The sequence below is a fragment of the Phragmites australis genome, chromosome 4 (genome assembly GCF_958298935.1).
Source record: "Phragmites australis chromosome 4, lpPhrAust1.1, whole genome shotgun sequence".
Classification (NCBI taxonomy): Eukaryota; Viridiplantae; Streptophyta; class Magnoliopsida; order Poales; family Poaceae; genus Phragmites; species Phragmites australis.
In genome coordinates this window covers 23,804,507-23,827,519 of record NC_084924.1, presented here as the reverse complement: position 1 = coordinate 23,827,519, position 23,013 = coordinate 23,804,507, and the positions used below count along the sequence as shown (strand labels likewise).

The 23,013-nt window shown below is 40.3% G+C and overlaps 1 protein-coding gene and 1 pseudogene across 1 annotated transcript; both read left to right on the top strand.

Moving 5' to 3' along the window:
• The first annotated feature begins 1,339 nt into the window (after positions 1 to 1,339).
• On the top strand, positions 1,340 to 10,897 carry LOC133915922 (uncharacterized; annotated as a pseudogene).
• Positions 10,898 to 14,930: 4,033 nt separating this feature from the next.
• On the top strand, positions 14,931 to 19,689 carry LOC133915920 (protein argonaute 7-like). The gene is made up of 3 exons (XM_062359325.1): positions 14,931 to 15,425; positions 16,691 to 17,948; positions 18,058 to 19,689. The coding sequence occupies exons 1-3, from the start codon at positions 14,978 to 14,980 to the stop codon at positions 19,499 to 19,501; spliced, it is 3,150 nt and encodes a 1,049-aa protein (XP_062215309.1). The 5' UTR covers positions 14,931 to 14,977; the 3' UTR covers positions 19,502 to 19,689.
• The last annotated feature ends 3,324 nt before the right edge of the window (positions 19,690 to 23,013 follow it).

Genomic DNA, 23,013 nt, shown 5'->3' with positions numbered 1-23,013 from the left:
GTAAGTAATAAGAATATGTTCACATTAATAAAAGTCATATTGCCCTTAAAGTTGCATGAATCTCTTTGTTCCTTTCTGTCTTCCCCACAACTCAATTCTGGCACCCGTAAGACGGGAACACCAGTGGTAAGCCACTACTCAGGTACCTTTACAAAACACGCACACATGGAGACACTTGAGCAAGGGTGACATGGGATTAACGTTAGGTAACAAAAGTTTCTACGACCAAAGTGTACTTGACCAGAATATATATGGAGGAAGAGGGTAGTTCAGAGGAGAGAGGAAAGAAGGGAGAAACTGGACAAGCAATATGAAGGAAGCCTAGTCGGATAGAAGTATAAATAACCCATTATGATCCATAACAGATTCGAGTCACGATCAAATATATCCGACAAAGGCTTTAGGACTTAGAACACAATAAAATTTATCAAGATCCTTAGAATTAGATCTAGATACACCTCTGTTATAATTATCTTTTCGAGAGATTAATAGAACATAAGGTTATTATTTTAAAGTAGGCTTTGATACACACAGTTGATGACTAGGAATCCTACTTTAAACAAGTATTTAAATAATAAACACTATTATTTGGTGATCTATTTTAACTAGTTCTTATTCTCTCTCGTCTTATGTGCGAATTGTTAAGTATAGGTGTGCTTCACGTTGTATCTAATTAACTAGTCATAATTTTTTTTAAGAAAATAGTTACTTCCAAAAATTTAGTACTGGAAGTTTCACTGAGGCTTCGTCTGGTTCTCCTTCTTTCAAGTTGAGTATAGGTGTGCTTCACACTGTATCTAATTAACTAGTTATAATTTTTTTCTGCTAAGAAAATAGTTAGAAAACTTGCTTCCATAAAATTTAGTTCTGAAAGTTTCATCGAGGCTTCGTCTGGTCTTCCATCTTTCAAGTTGGCCATCAAGGTCCTCCAGCATGCTCTTTGGTCTAAAATAGTCCCTAAAATGAATGTGGACCTCCACGTGTGCATTTAACATACCACCTAATCAACACTTATACTTGAAAGCTCCATTTGATATTCTATCCAACCCATCCATGAATTAAATTCATAATCTATTATAGTTGCCTAACAAAAAATATACAATCATCACATTACACAAAGCAATAAAACCTACTTAGGCAAGTCACCCGTCTCAGTCGAGATAGGGTAACCAGACCACTACCTCCAGCTACACTTAAGGACCTGTTTGGAAAGAGTAATTTGAGATCCAAAATCTTATGCTTTAATATAAATTTGAACTATATTCTGAAAATTATTAGAGTGATCCATCTCTTCCAAACATATCCCAAGGGGTGAAACGGTATTTTTTTTCTACGGTACACGAGCCTTTCGAGCCCAAGTGCTACCTGAACAATGAACCAAAGAAGCAAGTTTGAAGAGCTGGATGTAATGTCAGCTACTGGGCACCGGCGCACGAACGCCGCATGCTCTCCCACCACCACCTCCCCCTCCACCCTTCGAGATCCCCTCATACTGTTCGATCCAGCCTCCACTTCCCCCATCCAAACCCTACTCCCCCTTCCAAATGGCGTCGCCGGGCGCCGCTTTCTCTGCCGCGCTCGTCGCCGAGGACTTCGCGCGGGTGCGTCGCTCGCGCCGGTCCGGTCCATCGGTCCCCCTTTGTTAAACCCGGAGAGGATTAGGTTTCGATTGAATTTGTCGCTGCTGCTGACCTGCTGTGGTGGTGGTCGCTGCACAGGTGGAGAGGGAGGAGGAGATGGGGATGGCCCTGGACAAGTACCGCGAGGTGTAAGACCTCGCGCAGAGCGGCGCGCGCTCCTTCCGGCAGCGCCACTTCGACGAGGTAATCGTAGAGCTCACCCCTTCCCCCACTCTGTTATGTTGTTGATGCCAGGGGTCAGTGTATCCCACGTGGAGGTTCGCGTCTCGCTCATGAGCCATGAGGCGTCTGATCGTTTGATTGGGTATGCTCCAGTAAACGGAGAAGGATGTGAATTGGCTTGAGTTTGGCCGGGGATAGTCTGTGCAACACAGGTATGGTGTAACACGCGTGAAGCGTGTAATCGTGTAACCTTGGAGGCTTGATATTCGGCTTCAGTGAACGATGAAGCAACAGTTGTTTGCTTTTTATAACTACAAGATATAGGATTGACTCCATGGAAAACAACATAAGCTGAACTTGGGCAATGGCGCTGAATTGGTTCCATCGTCAATGGGAATTGATTTTTCTGAAGAGATTATCCAGTGTAGGAGCGAATGCTTGATACCAGCAGCTGCAATTTTGCATAAAGCTTTAAGAAAAGAGAAAACTAAACGTTATGTCAAGTTATTGACTCAATGCTTTTTCATGATTCTGCCTGTGACAGTATGGTTCAGAGAATTAGCTTATGCAGTTAATGTGACATACTGAGAAGATTTTCCATGCAGTTAATGTGGCATACCGATTTTTTTTTTTTTCATTCTAGTTTCGCAAAGGAATCTTACTTCAATGATGCCTGTCGATGTTCCAGTTATTCTGTAATGTTTAGTGATAAGGATGATTGATCAGGATCCGATGAGGTGTGTCCCTATGGAGAAATAGGAAGATAACAATTTATTTGTGGTCTCACATGTTCTATTTCTTCAATTTTAGCATTGTCTAGTCATACAGTTGGTAGTCTGATGCATTTGACACTGATAGCTTTCCGCTTTTCACAAACCAGGGGGTATCAAAAGGATTTACACCTCATTGCACTGGCAGTTGCTCTGCTGCAAGAATATGCAAATAATGATCTCCAGTGGATCCACTTTTAACTTTTCTTACACATCTTTTTCTCAGTTTTTTAAGTACATGCTCAAGATTAGATAATTTAATATAATATTCTAATGTTAATCTCTACTATATAAAACACGAATTGGTTCTCACATCACCTCTTCCCCCAACTCTCTTCCTATCTAATAAAAATCCATAAAATTCGAATAATTTACCCAATTTTGCCATCCACTCTTGTCCTCTTGCCTCCCCATCTCGTTACTGGTTACGGATATGTGACCCATTTGACTAATGAAAATAAATAAATAAATTATGAGGCAAATTAGCGGATAATCTTCTCTTTTTTTGATCCCATCTGAAATCAAACTATAGTATCGCTCTCGGCATATTCGTTCAGCAGCGCTCCAATGGTGCATCCACATCTCTGTACCTTAAGTTTGTGATTGATGTTACCAGGTTCAATTTTTGTGTTTTCGTTGCAATACATGGGCACTTAGCTAGTGAGATTTAATTTTAACCTGTTGTCAAAGGTAATAAAGAAGAAACATTGTTACTTTGTTTTATGGTTGAGGAAATTTTTGTTCTTCTGTTCAATATTCCTGAATTTTTATTTTGTATTTTGTCTATGTTATATAACTTATTGATTTATACATTTTCATCTGGATTTTTAAGTACATTTATTATAGATTTTTAATTACATTTATTCTGAATTTTCATAACTATTTTCTTCATTTGTGGTCTGTTGAACTTTTTACGGCCTCTCTGAATTCATTTGTAGATTCATTGCTTGAAAATTTTGTATAGATTTGTGTTTATTAAGTTTTGAGCTTTTATGTTCCATGAATTTCTCTTAGTCTTTTTACAAACCTTTTCTTTATTTCGTTGTGTTCTATTCATGAGTAAATTAGAAAAGAACCCACACATTTTGTGATCATAGTAGCAGAAAGCCCTGGATATCTTTGAGGACGTAACACAATGTTTTATGATCCTAATGATTTACAAATCTTTACCATAAGAAAAGCTTAAACAAGTTAACAAAATAGGCCCACCGGCAATGCCTTATCCTCCTTCTTGGCCCTTCAGCTCAGTTTGTGGAACGTTGCACTCTGTGTGGGCCCACTTATGCAGGCAGAGTCTCTACTATTCCTATTAATTACATATGTAGCATTGGTGCTAATTTGGTCATTCTCTGCTATTTGATTAAATGTTCTGCTTTTAGTGTGTTCTTCACTTGTACAAACTTGATTGCTATATTGTGTTGACCTTATTGTATGATATTTGAAATGATTATGTTTCAGGCAATATCCTTTTACTCAAAAGCTCAAATTTTGAGACCAGGAGATCCCATTATCCTTAGCAATCGAAGTTCTGCTTTCTGTCGGTGAGTTTCCTGAAATGTTTTTGCATCATGTAACTCTACAGATCTCATTCATACTATATGGATATGTTTGCTCTGGATTCACACCATGGTGTGGCTACCTTAATGACAGGATAAGTGAAATGTTGAGAGAGAGATCAGCAGCTGACTCTGAATATGAGCCCTTGAATGGCCTTGATCCTACAACACATGCAGAGGTAGGAGTAGTTTAAAAACTTGTTCGAATCTAATGTGAATTAAGTGACTATGCAGTACATTATATATATATTTTTTAAAAAGTTAAAACCTTGTTTATATTTTATTCATTATTACAGTTAGCTCTGAAGGATGCGGAGAAGATAGTAGCTATCAACAGTAATTCCCTAGACCATATCTTCTCAAGGCATATGCACTTATTCTGGTAACAGTTTGTAACTTGACTTCTGCACATTAGTAGATCCTAGCTCTGACATTCTTTTATTAGGGCCAAGAATTTAAATATTTTTACCTCGATAAGATTACTCAATTTAGTCCCAAATTATTAATGACTAGGATTAATTATTGGAAGAGCTTCACTTTTATTAACTTGGTCATTTGGCCTGTACTTTTGTAGTTTTGCAAATTCCTGCATGTACTTTAAGTGATATATTTTACCACTTCTATGTTCATTTTATTTCACATGACTTGAATGTTATCAGCTGATCTCAAAATATCAGGCAGTAAATGTTAATATGCCAAACTTTGGAATTACATGTGGAAAATTGCCAGGTTTCAGAGTACTCTGGGTAATCTGCCAAAAGAAATACTAGCACCTCTATTCTAAAAAAGATCCTAAAAAATTCATGGATATAGTAATGTAGCAAGATGAACACATTGCGAATTTCGTGGTAAAATGTATCAATACATTGGGATACAAAAAAAAGACAAGTACTAGATCATGCACTGCTTGTCCATTTTTGGTTCCTTACATGGTTGAATTGGAGCTTGAAATTTTGAATTGGAGGTACATGTAGTACATCCATGAACTCTGTGGGAATTATCAGAAAAGTGCATCATTTACCTTTAACAAGTTGGGTGGGTGGTTGGTGCCTATAGAGCACCAAATTCGCTATATCACATCATATGATTTCCTGTCTTTTCTTGTTTCCTTTGTCTGCTTGTTTCTTTTTGTTATATCCATTTTCATTCATTGCTGCACATAAACTCTATTCTTCTACTTTGTAATGAAACAAAGCTACTTGCGTTCTTCAAAGTGAGCTCTAATAATTTTATTATTTCATAACTTCAGACTTCCAATATGTATCTAATTTTGACAAAAATGTGTAAGCAATAAGCCTTTCTACTGTCATGTTGCTTTATCATTATTATGCACTGTTGCTACACCATTAAGGGAACCATTAACAAATTTCATAGCATTTCAGCTCCTCTTTTATTATTTAAAAAAACTCGACTGACCTAGGAGGAACCAGGTGGTATTATAATTAAGAAGAAATAGGCATCCAAATTCGCGTCGAAGAGGACTCGATCCTAGGTGGTCTAGGCATACATCCAAACCCTCAACCAACTGAGCTAAGCTCAGTTCCTTCCTGTTTCATTATAGTCTGTTGGCAATCAGTATTGTGTATTTTGTACATGTTATATTGGAGATATATTTTTCCTTGCATTCTTGTTTATCTATTTGATAGACTGTAATAAAGGTATTGTTTGATAGATAAACAAGCATGCAAGGAAAAAAATATCCCATAGACTATAATAAAAGAGGAGCTGAAATGCTATTACTTTTTTACTATTACTAGTACATTTATTTATTATTGTTTTATCATCATCTTTTTAGTTGGATCTTGTGGGTTTCATCTCTAGCCTACCCCAACTTGCTTGGGACAAAGGCTTTGTTGTTGTTGTTGTTGTTGTGCTTGTTTATCTAATTGGAATAACTCTATGATATGAAGCTTGAGTGCTACCACGAGGCATGTGAGGCCCTTCTTGCCGGTCTTCAAGTTGATCCCCTGAGGTATGATTGTTGGTGCATAAGGATATTCATATTTCACATCATAGCTACCAGATATTTTTTAAATCAATAATGGTCCTCTGGCGCATTGTATAACACCTGTTTGCTGTATATATAGCCATGTCCTGCAAACATGTCTGTGCGATCTGGATAGGAATACAAATATTGCAGCTGGGTCAAGGCCTACAAGGTTAGACAGGACTGATGATTTTGAGTGCACATTATGCTTTAAGCTATTGTATGAACCTGTCACTACACCATGTGGGCATTCATTTTGTCGCTCTTGTCTACATCAGTCAATGGATCATGGTGAGCCTAGCAAATATTCACATGCCCATTAGCTACTTTTGTTTAATTCTGAACTTCCCACTATGTGCTATTTCCAAATAGGCAATTAGTGCCCCATGTGTCAGACAGTGCTATTTATTGGTCCAAGAACCTACCCTGTAAGGTAATTTAAGCTGTTGAAAAGTTAAATTTCATTTACTTCGAAGTATCATTTTGTTCATACATCCATATTTTTTCCTGACATTTCTGATGGCAGTTATGGTTAAATGCTTCAGTTCAACGTTGAGCAACATAATTCAGAGAAATTTCCCAGAAGAATATGCTGAGAGGAGGTCAGACCATGAGACTATGACATATGCAGGCATTGATTTGATGCCTCTATTTGTTATGGATGTTGTACTTCCCTGCCAAAAGATGGCCCTGAACATATTTGAACCTCGCTACAGGCTGATGGTACAACTGTCACATAATTTAGATACGCTTTTGTCAGATACATTTGTTGATAATATTTTTCTCTATTGATCAAGCATGATCCTATTGTTTGAGAAATCTTGCTGAACTTAGTTCTTTTCTTGAATGATGTATTAGTACTCAAATTGAAACATTTGCAAGCAGTATTCCATTTTCAAATATTTGCCTAAGCCTTAAAAGTACTATGTTTTTCTTTGAAGCACGGAAAGCTATGTAGGTTATATAATCTTGAAGAGATAGTACATGATTTTTCTGCACATCCTGGTTGTAGCGAATAGAAGAAAGTGTAAGATCTTTCCGTTTGTCACCATTTGCAGTATTGATGCACGACCAGTCAGAAATTTATTTTTCAGCTGGATAGCAAATGATATTATTACTTCTCTGCATGCATCAGTCTTCACCAGTTGTGTTAGTACCCACCCATGTTCACTAGTCGTAATGAACCCAGGAAAATACATGCAACATTTTTTGCTTTGAGAAAAGAAAGATTGTAACCGAGTGCTTATTTGCCGTATTATTTATTTCTGCATTATATTTTAACATTGCCTTTGATGGGATAAGTCTTTGTGGTCCTTGGCTGGTCTTTGTGATCCTTTCTAGGGCTACAGCATCTAGGACAGCATCTTAGCATCTAGGACAGCATCTTAGTATCTAGGACAGCATCTTAGCATCTAGGACAGCTAGGACAGCATCTAGGATAGCATCTTAGCATCTAGGACAGCTAGGACATCATCTAGGACAACATCTTAGCATCTAGGACAGCATCTAGGACAGCATCTTAGCATATGCTTGGCATCTAGGACAGCATCTTAGCATATGCTTGGCTGGCTAGCAGCCTATAAATATGTATCCCCAACCCCTCAGGTTGGCATGGCATTTGTGTGAGAAATAAAGAAAAAATTGCCCCAACTCCTAGTGTCATCCTCTCTCGATGAGAGTAAGAATTCAGCTACTACCAAGAGTAAGAATTCAGCTACTACCAAGAGTAAGAATTCAGCGACTAACAAGTGGTATCAGAGCCGTAGTATCCTGTAGCCTGAGCATCTCCTGCTCACCTCCTTTCCCAGTCGCGCAACAGCCCTAGCTGGGAGCAGCAGCAGCTCCGGCCGTTCCTGCTCACTTCTCTCCCTCTGCGCAGACGAGCAGCAGCTCGTCTGAAGCAGCCCTCTCCCCACGCAGCAGCCCCCGGGTAGCGCGTCATGTCCGCAGGGCAGTCTCAGCGCTCGGTCGCCTCGAGCACGCGGCGTCGGCAGGAGGCCGAACTTGCCGCAGCAGAGGAACGCGGGCGAGCGGCGGTAGAGACCGCTGCGGCGGCGGCAAGGGCGTCGAGGCTGGCAGCGGCGGAGCTGGCAGCAGCCAGAGCGGAGGATCAGTTAGGCTATTGCAAATTGAAAAATTATAATGTGTTAGCATGTAGCTTTTAAAATTGGATGAGATGGATCACAGGAAAATAATGCTTTTTCTTTCTTTTTTCCCTTCTGATCGGACATGCAACCATACTGAGCTTTGAATCAGTGAAAATTCAGTCGAACCAATCTTTGAGGTTAAAAACTTGGCATGATCAAACAGATGATTAGCAGCCTGCAGAAATAACTAAAATGGGTGGGAGTGGGTTTCGAACTCAGGTTGTGGAGTGATGTGGGTGAAACTTTTTCAAAACCCATGTTGCTGCCTACTCCATCTCTAGATGTCGTCGTCAAATGAATGCGTGTTAGCAGTTATTTACTTCTTAATGAGTCGATGGTCGAACCACTAAAATGCCAGTGGGACCAATGAACGGGCACACTATTTGTACTAAACTCTTGTTTTTTCCTTAAATATAACTATCATATCTGCTGCTAAATTTCCAGTTTATTATGAAATAAAGCCCTAAGATATACATGTCTATTCACTTGCCCAAATATAGTTGTGATGGATGATAGTTTATCTGTGAAGTTGGCAGCTAAGGTGAGAATAAACGAAATTGAGCAACTTAGGGATCAAATCAACAAAACCAAACATTGGAAATAAATTCACAATTCAATCATCACTCTGTGTGCACTCAGAAAGTTCTTAAACCGTTTTATCTCAAATGGGTATATGGGAGATGTTCATTTTGTTGAAGTATAAGTGAATTGTCCATCTTTCTCCATGAGCTTAGGCTTTTGGGGTTAATTGGTTGGTGCATGCAACTCAATATGGTATTTAAGTCACAGGTTTCGAGTTCGGGTCCTAGCCGGCACAATTTAAATAAAAGAATTGTTGCCTGCTCCTATTCTATGTTTGAGGCCTAAGTGAGTCTCCACGTGAGGGGGAGTGTCGAAGTATAACTGAATTGTTCACCTTTCTCCATGAGCTTAGGCTTTTGGGGTCAATTGGTCGGTGCAAGCAACTCAATACATTTTTCAATCAAAAGGGATAAAAGCTTAATGTGCAGAGAAGAGGGCAGGGGCCCTCTTCTTTTGAGAGCTGATGCCTCTTCTAATCAAGCTCTTTCTTTATGATACATAATTGTTGTAGCTACCACAGAACTTTATGATACATAATTGTTGTAGCTATCACAAGTTCTGTGAAACTTACCATAGAATTCTTTTCCTGTAAAAACAAGCACACATCCTTATTTTTTCTTAAGTCAATGTGGCTTATTTGGTGGTTCTCTCGTTGCTTATGCTTCTATATTCATGTTCATATTACTAATATTGGTTAAGTGAAAAAATAAAGGACATCATATTACATCACATCATAATAGTAATGCTGTCTCTGTCAGTTGTCTTGATTGGGCATATTGATTTAATTCTATGCAGCTAATCGAAATGGCCAATGAAGCTTCAGAGCTGGCCAGGGCATATATTAGGCGTGCTAGGGAAACCGTACGGATTGGTATGCTCATTTTCATTTACTCAGCTACTTTACATAGTAAATTAATTATTCTGTAGATTGAAAAACTAACACTTTTAGAACTGGTTAAAGAAATGGAAAATCCTGTATGCTTATTTTCAGTATGATGCATGAATCACTGGCGAGAACAGATCTAGTGCTCCAAGCCTAGATAAGACTCAAATTGCACATGAGCTACCAAATATAATCCTATTTGATTTGAACCCTAGGGCAGCCAATGTTTGGTCATGTTGACTGTATTTGGCATGCAGTTATTCTTCTGCCAAAAATGTTGGCAAATACTGTTCCCATTTACATCTTGGTTCATTGTCGTGCGGAAACTTTGGCCAAATCATGAGCAACCGATTTCATGACCAAATTTATGGCACATGTATAATCTAGGGATGAACAAATCAGGTCCATAAGACTAGTTGGTGGGCGTTCGACTAGGTATAATCTAGGGATTAACCAATCAGGTCCTTAAGACTAGTTGGTGGGCATTCGACCAGGCATAATCTTGGGATGAACCAATCAGGCCCTTAAGAGTTGCTGGTGTACATTCGACCAGAATAAATAACTGTCTAGGATGCTATTTTTTTTAAATATTATTTGCTGCTGCATAGCATTCAGTTTTGACATTCATTGAATACAGTGAGGCAAACAAGACATTTGGATCTTGAGAGCATGCCTGGACCACAGGATCCTTAAAAATTTAGTTTCTGAGTATGCAATGTGCCCACTTTTGCTGAAGTTATAAGGATGTCATATCTGTTGCTGCTGCTATTATTTTCGCAGCTAGTTAAATTGATTAATTTGAGGCCCTCGGATAGATTAGATATGCTACGCCTCGGAGATACTCGGGAGGTATGCTCTTAGGACCAGCTTCTGCTCTTATGGCAGAGACCATGCTTTTAAGTTTGTGTTATTGTCGCCGCTGCAGAGAATTTCTCGTAGCCTCAGGCTGCTGAGTGATACCGAACAAAGTTGCCGTGTACAATGACAGAAATATAGTACACAACTTATTTTCACAGGTCAATTTATTCATCTAGGGGTATATACTGAGCAGCTCCTATGTGTATCGATTAACAGTATAGATTTCTATATTTATTGTTTAGTTGATTCTGTACTATGTAATTTTCTTATGTAACTCCCAATGGAATAAGTCTATTACTTGTTCTTGTACTATCAGTTATCAATCCTTTTCATATAAGGCCATCTGAGATTCAGCAGAACTATGTCGTGTTCGCTTGTTCGGTTCTTGTGGGGCTGGGGTTCTATCTGTGCTCTATCTTGAGAGGAAATAGTGAGAAGCCCGAGGGTGGAATTTCCACTCCATGCAGCCATGGAAGGCCTCCACGGGGGGTCCCTGCTTCCCAGCGCAGTTCTTCGGGCTGGCCAACTCATACATCGAGCCCATCCTAATCAAACCCAGCGGCCGTACAGTTTTAGTGAAGCAACAGAATTTCATATTCAAAATAATCTGTACACGGTGGCGGATGCAAAGGAGCTAAAAAAATTGTTAGCCCCCATATCCACCCCTGTCTGCACACTGTAGAGAATTTGAAATGACTAGTTGCACTATCATTTTTAGTTCTCTACAGTAATGAATTTGGCGTTGAAAATCTGAAAATGCATAACACATCTCTAGCAGTGCATGTACTTTTCTCTAAAAGAAAGATTCAGGTAAATTTGATGGTTCCATTCTTCTTCTTTTTTCATTTTTGCTAGCCCGATCCAAATCAAAAAATTTAAGAGGTAAAATAAATAACACGACTGGATGCTACTCCTTCCATTCCTTTTTATGTGGTATTAATGGTTTTTCACAGTCTTCGAGTTATAACTTTGACTATTAATTCTATAATTTATATAATTAGAAGTTAATGAATGGACTTTGTTGTGGTTTTGCATATCTAATTTTGATAATTTGAAATACTATATGTCAGTACTCAAGAGTCAAGCCATACATGTCAATTGTCCACCCTTCCATGGCAAACAAATTTAATTTGCGAGTTTTCCTGCTAAGCGTCTTGTGAAATATTGCAAAATCCTGGGGGGATGTGGAGCTAAAGCAGAGAAGAGATGAGTGTTTTTTTTTTTCCTTCCTCTGGTTTGTATGGGCAACTTTGGGAAGGCAAATCAGCTAGCTGCATTCAGGAGCGTAGCTGCCCTATGCTACTGTAGGGGCCAACCATTCAATTAAATGCAGAGAAGCAAGTTTTTATATGCGCACCAATGGGCAATGGTCCCTCACTTATCCCTTTTGACTCTCTCTCACACACATCAGTAAAAGTAAACCTGGAATTTTGAGCTTATCGGTGCAACCTTCATGGCTTCTTCAGACCAAAGGATCAATGGTGGTTAAGTGGGAGAAATTTAGATAGTTTTTTTTCTTTGTAAAAGCAGACCGGATTACTACTCGACAATTATAATCCCTCCGATCAAAAAATGTATGACGTTTAAAATGTCCGGACGGTATACAAGATGATAGTTTGACTAGCAATATATATAAAAATATAATATTTCAAATAAAGATAAGTAAATATTTAAAAAATACTTTTCATCATGAATCCAGCAACATTTATCTCGCATTGTCAATCTAAGGATTTGTTTGTTTAGGTTTTTGTTTTTGGCTTTTCTGAAAAGCTATGTTTTATTTTGTCTGAAAGTTGCTTTTGTAAATAGGTTGTTGATTTTTATAATAAATTTTTGGCTTTTTAGCATATAGCTTCTGAAAAAAAATGTTAGTGAATTTTTCAATTTTAATTTATTTTTCTCAAAAATAGACTTCTACTTTTTTCATAAGCTATTTCTCTATAACTCTATTTGTTTTAGCTTCTGACTTTTAACTTTAGATAGTATCAGAAGTAGAATTAAAAATAGGAAATAAATACGACCTTACTGATGGAGAGGGCCTTAGAGATGGAGAGGTAATTGTCGTATGAACACTCCAACCTTTTTGTGTGTTTTTCCCATACCTTTTTGTGTTTGCCACAAGCCGTCAATGTTTTTAGCTTTTCCTAATGGGACTCCAAATGGTGAAGGGCTGCATAATTGGAAGAGTATTTTTCTAGAGCGAGAGTTTCGGTACCACCATAGATTCGAAATGCATGTCCTTTTAGGATTTCTATGGGTCAAATCTTTTTAACTTTGAAAATCAATATTATAAAGGATTACTTAGATTCTGTTTGTTTTCTGCTGCTACCAGAAGCCAGAAGTTAGAAATCAGAACAAACGAGGTTCTGAAGAAGTCAGAAAGTTGTTTACGAGGGAAATAAAATAAGCTGAGAAGCTCGCTGAAAAACGTTTTTCTGAGAAGTTATGTACTGAGAAATAAAAAATTGTTGTAGAAGTTAACAAAGTATTTCCAAAAGTAGCTTTTCAAATAAACTAAAAGTACAGTTTTTCAAAAAAGACTAAAAACAAAATCCAAACAAATAGACTCTAAATATATTTTGTTCTGGAACGTGTGGAGTCAAACGTTTTGCTTTTGGCTGTCGACTATCAATATGCAAGAATGTATCTAGATCGACCACATTTGTATGTATAACTGTTCACAGTATACACGATTGCTATCTATCGCATGAGAACTGTTTTATGCGTGGGGTCTAGTTCATATAGAGTAGAATCAGAGATAACTCTGGATGCCATCTTGCAGAAGTGAACTTATCATAAAATGGAGGAATTTTTTTAGTTGGCCTTAACAAACAAAATAGATGATACTACAACAATTTTATTTGAAATATCTTTTGTTCTATATTTAACTGCTCAATTTCTTTTATACTGCCTTTTCTCTGTTTTCCTTGTTACCGTGGGGGCGTTGATAGTCTTCAATGCACATATTTTGATAAAAAGCTTGATGATTTGGGAACAAATTTAAAATATATTTTTATTTCGTTTTACACAGCCTGAATTATACATTATCATTTGAAAATACAGTGATGAAACTACTTCTCATGTCGAATAGAATGATATCATTTCCATGTAACAAGCTAAATATCTTAAGTAAAAAAGTGAAGTTCACATATTCTAGGTCTGCATGAGAATACATACGTTTCTATTTTATTTAAAATAAAGGAAAAATAAATGGTATTCGTACACTGTGAATTATCCAAAGTTTGTGTTATCACCAAATAAGGTGGAGTTTGGATAATGCACAGTACAATACATATGTGTATTCCATTAAAATAAATAAAAAATAATTAGACTTCTCAAAAAGTTATATTTTTGAAGACAACTAAATGTCAGTGTATTGTAACGAAAATATAAACATTGGACGTGGTAACATCAAGCACAAACTCAATATATATAGATGTGGATGCATCATAGGAGCAACGCCTAATAAGTACAACAGGAGCTATGCTATAGTTTGATTTTAGCTAGGATCTAAATAAACAAGGAGATTATCCATTAAGTTTTCTTCTAATTTTTTATTATTTTTATTAGTAAAATGTGTTCCATATATATAACCGAGCCGGTAATGAGGTGAGTAATTATTTGAATTTTACCGATTTTTATTAGATAAGAGGAGAGTAGGGAAAAAATAACGTGAGAACTAACTCGTGTTTTATATAGTAGATAAAATATTATTTAGAGGTTGGAGTCCAATTTTTGGATGAGATTAGATAATCCTTTATTTCCCCTTGTACTATAATTTAAACATGATATGCTCTACTTTTACCTGTGACCAAATTTTCCAGTTACCACCAGGAGAGAAGAGATACAATACGAGCAGCTTAGGTAGTGGTAGCGGTAGACTCCTCTTTTTAGTGCAGCCATAAATTATACCCTTTCTTTACATGGAGAATTTGGGAAGACGGGGCAGTAGTGCAGCAGAAGCAGAAGAATGGAGGCGCAGGCACATGGATAACAGCTCAGGCACAGGCACAGGCACAGGCACAGGCGCAGGCGCAGGCACAGCGTTGCGACTGCTCAGCGTTAGCGTAGATGCTCGCTTCCCTTCCGCTCCTGTCCCCCCACCTCTGCGTCTGCAGACTGCACCCCATTAAACTCCCTTCAGTCCAAACCGACACTTGCCTCGCCATGCAGCCATCCCCTTCCCCAACCAACTCCTCCCTCCCCAGCTTCCTCCTTTTTGCCCCCCTACCATCCAACCATCCAAGAAACACCCACAAAGCCAACCCACGCCAACGCCAAAAGGAAGCCAAGAAACTGTGATCCTGCTGCCCCAGAAGCTGCATAGTACCAACAAATTGATTGGGTTGGTGCTACTGCTGCCCACTGGTAGAGGCTGGTGGCTGCTTGGCCATGGAGATGGAGGGGGTGGCCAAGAACGAGAGGAAGGTCGGAGGAGGTGGTAGCGGCGGCGGCGGCGGCGCGGTTGGTAATGGTGGTGGTGCGAATGGGGGGAGGACGTGGAGGGGCGGCGGCGGCGGCGGCTATAGGCAGCACCCGATCATCCAGGCCTACCCGGCACTCCTGCCGCTGCCGATACACGCCGCCCACGCGCGTGCCAACGGCGCCGTACTGCTGCCGCTGCCGCCGCCGCCGCCGCCGCCGCCGCCGCCGCCGCCGGTGATGGTGTACCTGCACCAGCCGCCGCCGCTGCCGCTGCCGCTGCCGCTCCCCAAGGCGGCGGCGTGGTGCTACGGGAAGCTCAATGGGGCCTCGCCGCAGAAGGGGTCCGCGTGGAGATCGAAGAAGCAGCCGCCGCCGCCGCACGCCGTCACCGCCGCGCTGCTGCCGCTCCCGCGGGGTAAAGCGCTCTCCTTTTCCTTGGTTGATTACTTCCCAGCACCAGTTTTGCAACGTGTTTTTTTTTTTTATACTTTCTACTAGTTCATACTACTACCAGTTGTTAGTGCTGTTGCTTTCTTGATCATTCTGTGCTAGTGTCTATAGATTCTATAGCTCCTTTTCCCCTTCTGATGATGATGGTGGTTAGATAGTATCAAAATACGTTTTGCTCTATGTTTGGTGCTTAATGCCTTGTCATACCAGTATGTGCTACAGTAATTTCAGGTGCGACTAGCAATGTGGCCCAGGTAGATAGTGTGGTTAGTCTTGCTGTAACATTTTATCACAATAACTTTGATTAATTGTATTTTGCATCAACTGTTTGTTTAGGTATTTGATTTTTTTTCTAAGACTATATTTGATATGGGTTATTTTTTCTATTCTAACCCCAATTCAAAATTATTATTTATTTTATTTTATTTGACTCTTTATTCAGATATTTTGCTTCCCAAACAGTAAGGAAATGGAACTGCTAATTTTTATAATTTTTAATTCCTAATTTAGCTATTTGTTAATCATATTTGATATGGATTCTTTGGTTTAATCTAGACCGTTAAATGTTTATAACAATTAGTGGTCTAGATCATTTTTTCCGATTAACGTGGTAACTTTGTGACCCTGAGAGTGAACATGTGGCTCATTTTAACACTCAAATAATAATATAATAGATGCTACAGTCCTAGATGGCCAAATGAAGTTCTTGGGTCCGATTCCATTTGTTCCCATCCAAGGCTTTGTCATTCCATGGATTCATGCTTAGGATTATATTCTTTGCTCTTACCCTTTTTAATCGTAAATTCAGCTCTTGAGAAAAGGAGAGTACAAGAATGTTTAATATGAGACACAGAGAAAGTTCTACTTGTGGTACTCAGGTACTGTGGGTGACGCCTCTCTTGTTTTGACGGTTACTCCCTTTCCCCACCTCAGAGAAGGGGGCATATGGTTATCTTTTTGGGAGGATTTGTTTTAACTAATGTGCCAGTATCTTTTCCTTCTTTTGCCTTTTGGACAATGATGTTCCATTATCTTGGTGTTTGTGCTATAGATTTTTTGCATGCTCTACTTGTTCTAAAATACGATGATTTTCATCACTGACACGTACTTTAAATTTAACCTTTTGACTTGGAATAATTTTTTTATTCTATATGATTATAATCACTATTGAGATAGCTGTTCAAATTTGCCTTGTTCTTTGCATGACTTACAATATTAATTTATTAATAGACGCCGAGGTGCTTCAGCACAAAAAGTTCTTCATACATGAGAAGAAAACATCTGGCATGGAAGCAAATCATGTAAACAACCTTCAGAATTCTTCTACCACTACAGGGAGAGCTACCATTGCACCCAGACCCGACGCTGGTGGGGTTGAGGGAACTGTAATTCCTCTTTATGCAAACCATTTCCTTGTGCGCTTTGACCCCAGGCAGAAGATTTTCCATTATAATGTTGACATATCCCCACATCCATCGAAAGAAACAGCAAGAATGATCAAGAACAAGCTAGTTGAAGAAAATTCAAGTGTTCTCTCAGGCGCCCTGCCGGCCTTTGATGGCCGCAAGAATCTGTTTAGTCCCATTGAGTTTCAACAGGAGAAGCTTGAGTTCTTTGTTAGTTTTCCAGCAGTTGCATCAGCACGATTTATAGCAGCTAAAGAGAATAGCCACATGCATGACAAGCAGTTGCATCATAAGATTTTCAGTGTGAACCTTCGATTGGTTTCGAAGCTAAGTGGTGAGGACTTGAACAAGTATTTGAATGAAGAGAAGGATGGTATTCCTCTTCCACAAGATTACCTCCATGCATTGGATGTGATCCTGCGAGAAGGTGCTATGGAAAGTTCTATTTCTGTAGGCCGGTCTTTGTATTCACGCGCCATGGGAGAAGCAAAGGAGATTGGTGGTGGGGCTGTTGGATTAAGAGGTTTCTTTCAGAGCTTGAAGCCGACCAAGCAAGGTCTTGCCCTGAATGTTGACCTCTCACTCACAACATTCCATGAAAACACAAGCATAATTGCATACTTGCAGAAACGCTGTGACTTCTTGAAGGACCTTTCACAGATGAAGACTAGGGCTTTGGCAGAAGATGAGCTAAGGGAGGTGGAGAAAGCATTGAAGAATATTCGAGTTTTTGTGTGCCACCGTAAAACTGACCAAAGGTACCATGTGCATGGCTTGACTGAGGAGACAACAGAGAACCTCAAGTTTCGAGACCGAAGTGGGAAGGATTGTATGGTGGTGGATTACTTCAAGGAGCACTACAAGCATGATATAAAATTCAGGAACCTGCCTTGCTTGCAGATTGGTAGGAGCAAGCCGTGCTACGTGCCAATGGAGCTTTGTGTTGTTTGCGAGGGCCAGAAGTTTCTTGGCAAGCTCTCAGATGAACAAACCTCCAAGATGCTCAAAATGGGGTGCCAAAGACCAAGTGAAAGAAAGGGAATCATAAAGGGAGTTGTTGAAGGAGCATTTGCCGCAAGAAGGTATGATTTTCATTCTTGACATATTTATGTTGTGTAGCAGTCGTAAACTTTGAAGTTTCTTTGTCTTATTCACTATTTTTCTGATCATAGCTACATTTTTCTATTTCAGCAATTCATATGCTGATCAATTCAATCTTCAAGTGTCAAAGGACATGACACAGCTCTCAGGGAGGGTTCTCTTGCCACCAAAACTAAAGCTTGGCAATGGAGGGCGCATCAAGGATATAACACCAGACAGATTTGATCGGCAATGGAGTTTGCTGGACAGCCATGTTGCTGAGGGTTCCAAGATCAATAGCTGGGCCCTGATAAGCTTTGGTGGCACCCCAGAGCATCACTCTTTTGTTCCTAAGTTTATCAACCAGCTATCAAGCCGATGTGAGCAACTTGGGATTCTACTCAACAAGAAAACTGTTGTTAGCCCATTGTTCGAGCGAATTCAAGTCCTGAACAATGTAGGTATTTTGGAGACCAAGCTGAAGAAAATTCAGGAAGCTGCCTCGGGCAATCTACAGTTGCTCATCTGTGTCATGGAGCGGAAGCATCGAGGCTACGCTGATCTGAAGCGTATTGCAGAAACATCCATTGGTGTTGTTACACAGTGTTGCCTGTACTCCAACTTAAGCAAGCTGACCTTTCAGTTCTTGGCCAATTTAGCACTGAAGATAAATGCAAAGCTTGGTGGATGCAATGTTGCCCTCTACAACAGCTTGCCATGCCAAATTCCTAGAATATTTTCAGAGGAGCTGGTGATGTTCATGGGTGCTGATGTGACACACCCACATCCACTTGATGACTCGAGTCCATCAGTGGTCGCCGTAGTTGCAAGCATGAATTGGCCTTCAGCAAATAAGTACATCTCCAGGATGAGGTCACAAACACATCGGAAAGAAATCATTGAGCACCTTGATGTGATGACCGGTGAACTACTTGAAGAGTTCCTGAAAGAAGTTGGCAAGCTCCCAAGTATAATCATATTCTTCAGAGACGGTGTGAGCGAGACACAATTCTACAAGGTACTGAAAGAGGAGCTGCAAGCAGTGCGTGTGACATGTTCCAGATACCCAGGTTACAAGCCATCCATCACGTTCATCGTAGTTCAGAAGAGGCAACATACTAGGCTCTTCCACAGGGAGAAGAATGGTGGCTCGACACACTACTCTGACCAGAATGTACCACCGGGGACGGTGGTCGACACCGTAATCACGCACCCAAGGGAGTTTGATTTCTACCTGTGCAGCCACTGGGGCACAAAGGGGACGAGCAGGCCGACGCATTATCATGTGCTGTGGGACGAAAACAACTTCCAGTCTGATGAGATGCAGAAGCTGATATACCACCTTTGCTACACTTTCGCTCGGTGCACCAAACCAGTCTCTCTTGTTCCACCGGCGTACTACGCACATCTTGCTGCATACAGAGGCAGGCTGTACCTTGATAGATCAGACTCGACGGTCGTCAGCCGGACAACTTTGTACAGAGCCACTCCATTGCAGACTGCACCACTCCCTAAGCTCAGAGACACTGTGAAGAGGCTAATGTTCTACTGCTGACCTTCTCCCTTATCATTGTTATATATGTGGTGTTTTGCATATTCTCTTCGTGGTATATCGCCTACCTTCTTGTGTAGTATTCTGTATTTGGCTGAATTTTGGAAACGTGTATAGTGCTTCTGGACAGCAATCATGTCCAAATTTGCATGATTACATCTTGATGCTGGTACTTGGTAGTGTTATGCAAGATTCTGATACCTAACTATTGATTTTTTTTAATATTACAATTTTGTACGGATATTTCTGAAATAGTACCGAAAACGGGGAAATTTCAAAAAAGCGAAATCTTGTTTTCGCCGTACGGTACGGCAAAAATTGCTGATTTGGTGCTGGCGGCAACACTAAGGTGCATGGTTGCAGTTGCGAGGTAGTTTAATTAGTTGTCGTCAAATCGAATGACGAAAACTGTATTTTCGCCGTACAGGACGGCGAAAAATGCGGATATAACTGCAGCCTTGCGCCTGTACGCCGTGTCGTCTCATTTCAATTTGCGTTGTCTCAGTTGCGACCACACAGAGAGGAGCACACGAGAAGAGAGAAGAGAAAAGAGGAAGAAGAGAGGAGGAAGGGAGGAGGAAGAGAGAAGAGAAAAGAAGAAGAGAGGAGGAAGGGAGGAGGAGGAGGGAGGAGCGTTGAGGTAAATTTTGTTTTTTCTTTTTATTGTGTTTTTAGATGTATGTCTATCAATCTATTTGTATTTAGATTGACTTAGAGACTAGCAAAATAATGTGGCGTTTGTAAATATTTATTTTAGGTAGAAATCTTTGTATTAATTATTGTAGTATTAGGTTAAGAAACTAAAATTTATGTGCGTGCAAAAATTAGATATTAGTACTCTAGTTAAGATGATGTATGTAAGATTATATTGTAAGATTGTATTATTATGCGTTACACTAAAGTATGGTATTTATTGAATTATTTGTAACTTAGAAATAGTGGTTTGCAACAGAAAACAATAAAACAAATTGAGGATCAAAAAGTAATGTAGCACTAAAGTATTTGTGTTAAAATTTTAAAATTCAATGAACATTATATTTTTGAAAATTCGCAAGACTCCGAATATCAAATGGTATTAATTAGTAAGTTGTTACAAATTAATTATATTAAATTTGTTGTGCTAGTAATATATTTATTTAATAATGATATCCTCGATGTAGATTTAGGACAGTAATATGGATTATATTTTAGGCAACGAAGACTAACCGCGGCAATGCTGGAGCAGGACCATCCACCGGTAGTAGACGTGGGAGAGTTGCACGTGGAGGACAAGAAGTGCATGGGACTGGGGCAGACCTTGCCGAATATGCTATCGAGGAACGATGTGTTTATTTATTTATTTAGGTAACTGTTATGTTCTTGATGTAAAAACTAAGTGGTATTATTTGTGTAATTTTTATGTTCTTGATGTACAAACTAAGTATTTTTATTTATGTATTATTTATGTTCTCTCTGCCTTATAAAGTAGTTTGTGTATGGTTTAGGTTGTTGACGTATTAATTATGTGATCATCAATTTATAATAATTATGTATTTTATGTTGGTCTGTTTTTATAGAGATGGAGGCGTCGTACGAGCTTCTCGACCGTTCTGTGGACGGACGTCACCGTGGCTTCTTACAGGCCACGCGTGATGCTTCGAGTATTCTAGTTTTACGTATTCATGCGCCAAAGATGGCTTGGCGACTGCACCCGAACTCGTTCAACAGGTTGTACAGATGGTTCAATTCGTACATATGGTTCAATTTACACAGGTGATTTAATTTGTCGTAACTAATCTGATCACGTATTTGCAAGTTGAGTCGCGCATGACTTCTTCCTCTTACACGTAAGCTTCAAGCCACATATGAGGATGTCGGTCCACATCAGGTGGCTGAGGGTCAGGAGGATGAGGGCCAGATGGAGTGGTCACGTCAGTTCCCATATGACTGATGGAGGCCGGAGACACACACATTCCACATGCCGTTTGGGGAGATGGCAGTCACGCTACAGGATATCTCCATGCTGACTGGGTTATTGATTTCTGGTGAACCGATCGGTCCCTCGGTCACTCCAGCTGGTTGGCAGCAGGACTTGTTTGAGAGGTTTTAGGGAGTTCTACCTAAGCCACTGAACGTGTCGCCCATTGCGGAGCATCAGAAGCATGGCCCCAAGAAGCAGTGGTTGGAGCAGTTCAGAGTCAATAGTTTTTCGTTGCTTCTCTAATTTCATACTACACGTCCTTTATCTATTTATTATCAGTATTAACAATCAATCGAATTATGCAGGTGGAAAGGATGACCGAGGATCCCATGGAGTACCAGGTTGCTCGACACCTGGAGGCTTACCTACTGTGGTTGTTCAGTTGGCTGATGTTCACCTCCAGCCATGGCAACACTGTGGACGCACATTGGATAGCCTATTCCTGGCTATTGCTAACACATTAGTCGTTGACGTGCCTCAGGTGTCTTGGGGTTCGGTGGTTCTTTGGGCCACCTACCGCACGCTGTGCGATGCCTGCGTGAGGACACGCAATGCATCCAACTTGACGGGTATGTCTCTTCTACTTCAGCTGTGGTCATTTGAGTGCTTTCAGGTAGGACGACCACTCGTGGTGCCTATGCATTACACCTCAGAGATGTATGCTGGTGACGACATCAACAATCCTACGATGGGATCATTGTGGACACACCGAAGGGTACGCCCTTTATAGTACTGTTAAAATTTTAGTGTTGTAACATTGATAATAGAAGAACTATAATTTCGCAGCTACAGTGGGCAGGAGTTCAGGTTTGTTCAGTGTATGAGGCTTTCACTGAGCATGTCGACCACCTGAGGGCTGATATGGTCATTTGGGAGCTGTACACCGCCGACTTCATGCTACAACGATCTGCTGGCTGTGGGATCTCCGAATTGTGCTTCAGGGACTCGGCGTTTTGGCTAACCAGGAAAAAACTGGTGTTCGACATATTTGTCAAAGACTACATTGTGCACCACGTGATGCGCTAGTTTGGATGGTGCCAGGAGGTCCCAGTCCCCCTAGGAGACCGTGTTTCTGCTTCTGGACACACGTGAGTTGTAATGTCACATACCTTGTTTTATTATTTTTTATTGATTTCCTCTAATTGACACTCCAATGTAGGTTGTCGACTAATGGACCACCAAGGAGCATAGCTGACCTGACCATCAGGATGCAGCCCTGGGTGCAGCAGTGGGGCGATACGCTTACGGACGTGATCGAGTTTGGTGCCCCTTACGATGACTACAGTTACTAGCAGTACCTGCTGTGGTACAGTACATGGACTCGCACACGTCTTCTTCGTGTCATGGACCCCCCGTTGTTCCTCTGCTAGCACTGCTGCCCTGTACCCAGGACACGCAGGAGTTGCGCTACACGTTGCGGTACGTGAAATCTTAAAATCCTTACGGCTTTCAACATTCACATTACGGCTATTGCTAATGATTAATCGTGTACCGCAATCCAATGTCGCGACGAGTTCAGCTACGACGTTGCGACACATGTGGAATGGAGATTGAT

What these genes read in the sequence shown, in the direction of transcription:
- LOC133915920 (XM_062359325.1), top strand. Translation starts at nt 14,978, where the DNA reads ATGGAGATGGAGGGGGTGGCCAAGAACGAGAGGAAGGTCGGAGGAGGT. An exon ending in GCTGCTGCCGCTCCCGCGGG is followed by an intron (nt 15,426 to 16,690) that starts GTAAAGCGCTCT and finishes ATTTATTAATAG; the next exon opens with ACGCCGAGGTGCTTCAGCAC. An exon ending in GGAGCATTTGCCGCAAGAAG is followed by an intron (nt 17,949 to 18,057) that starts GTATGATTTTCA and finishes TTTCTATTTCAG; the next exon opens with CAATTCATATGCTGATCAAT.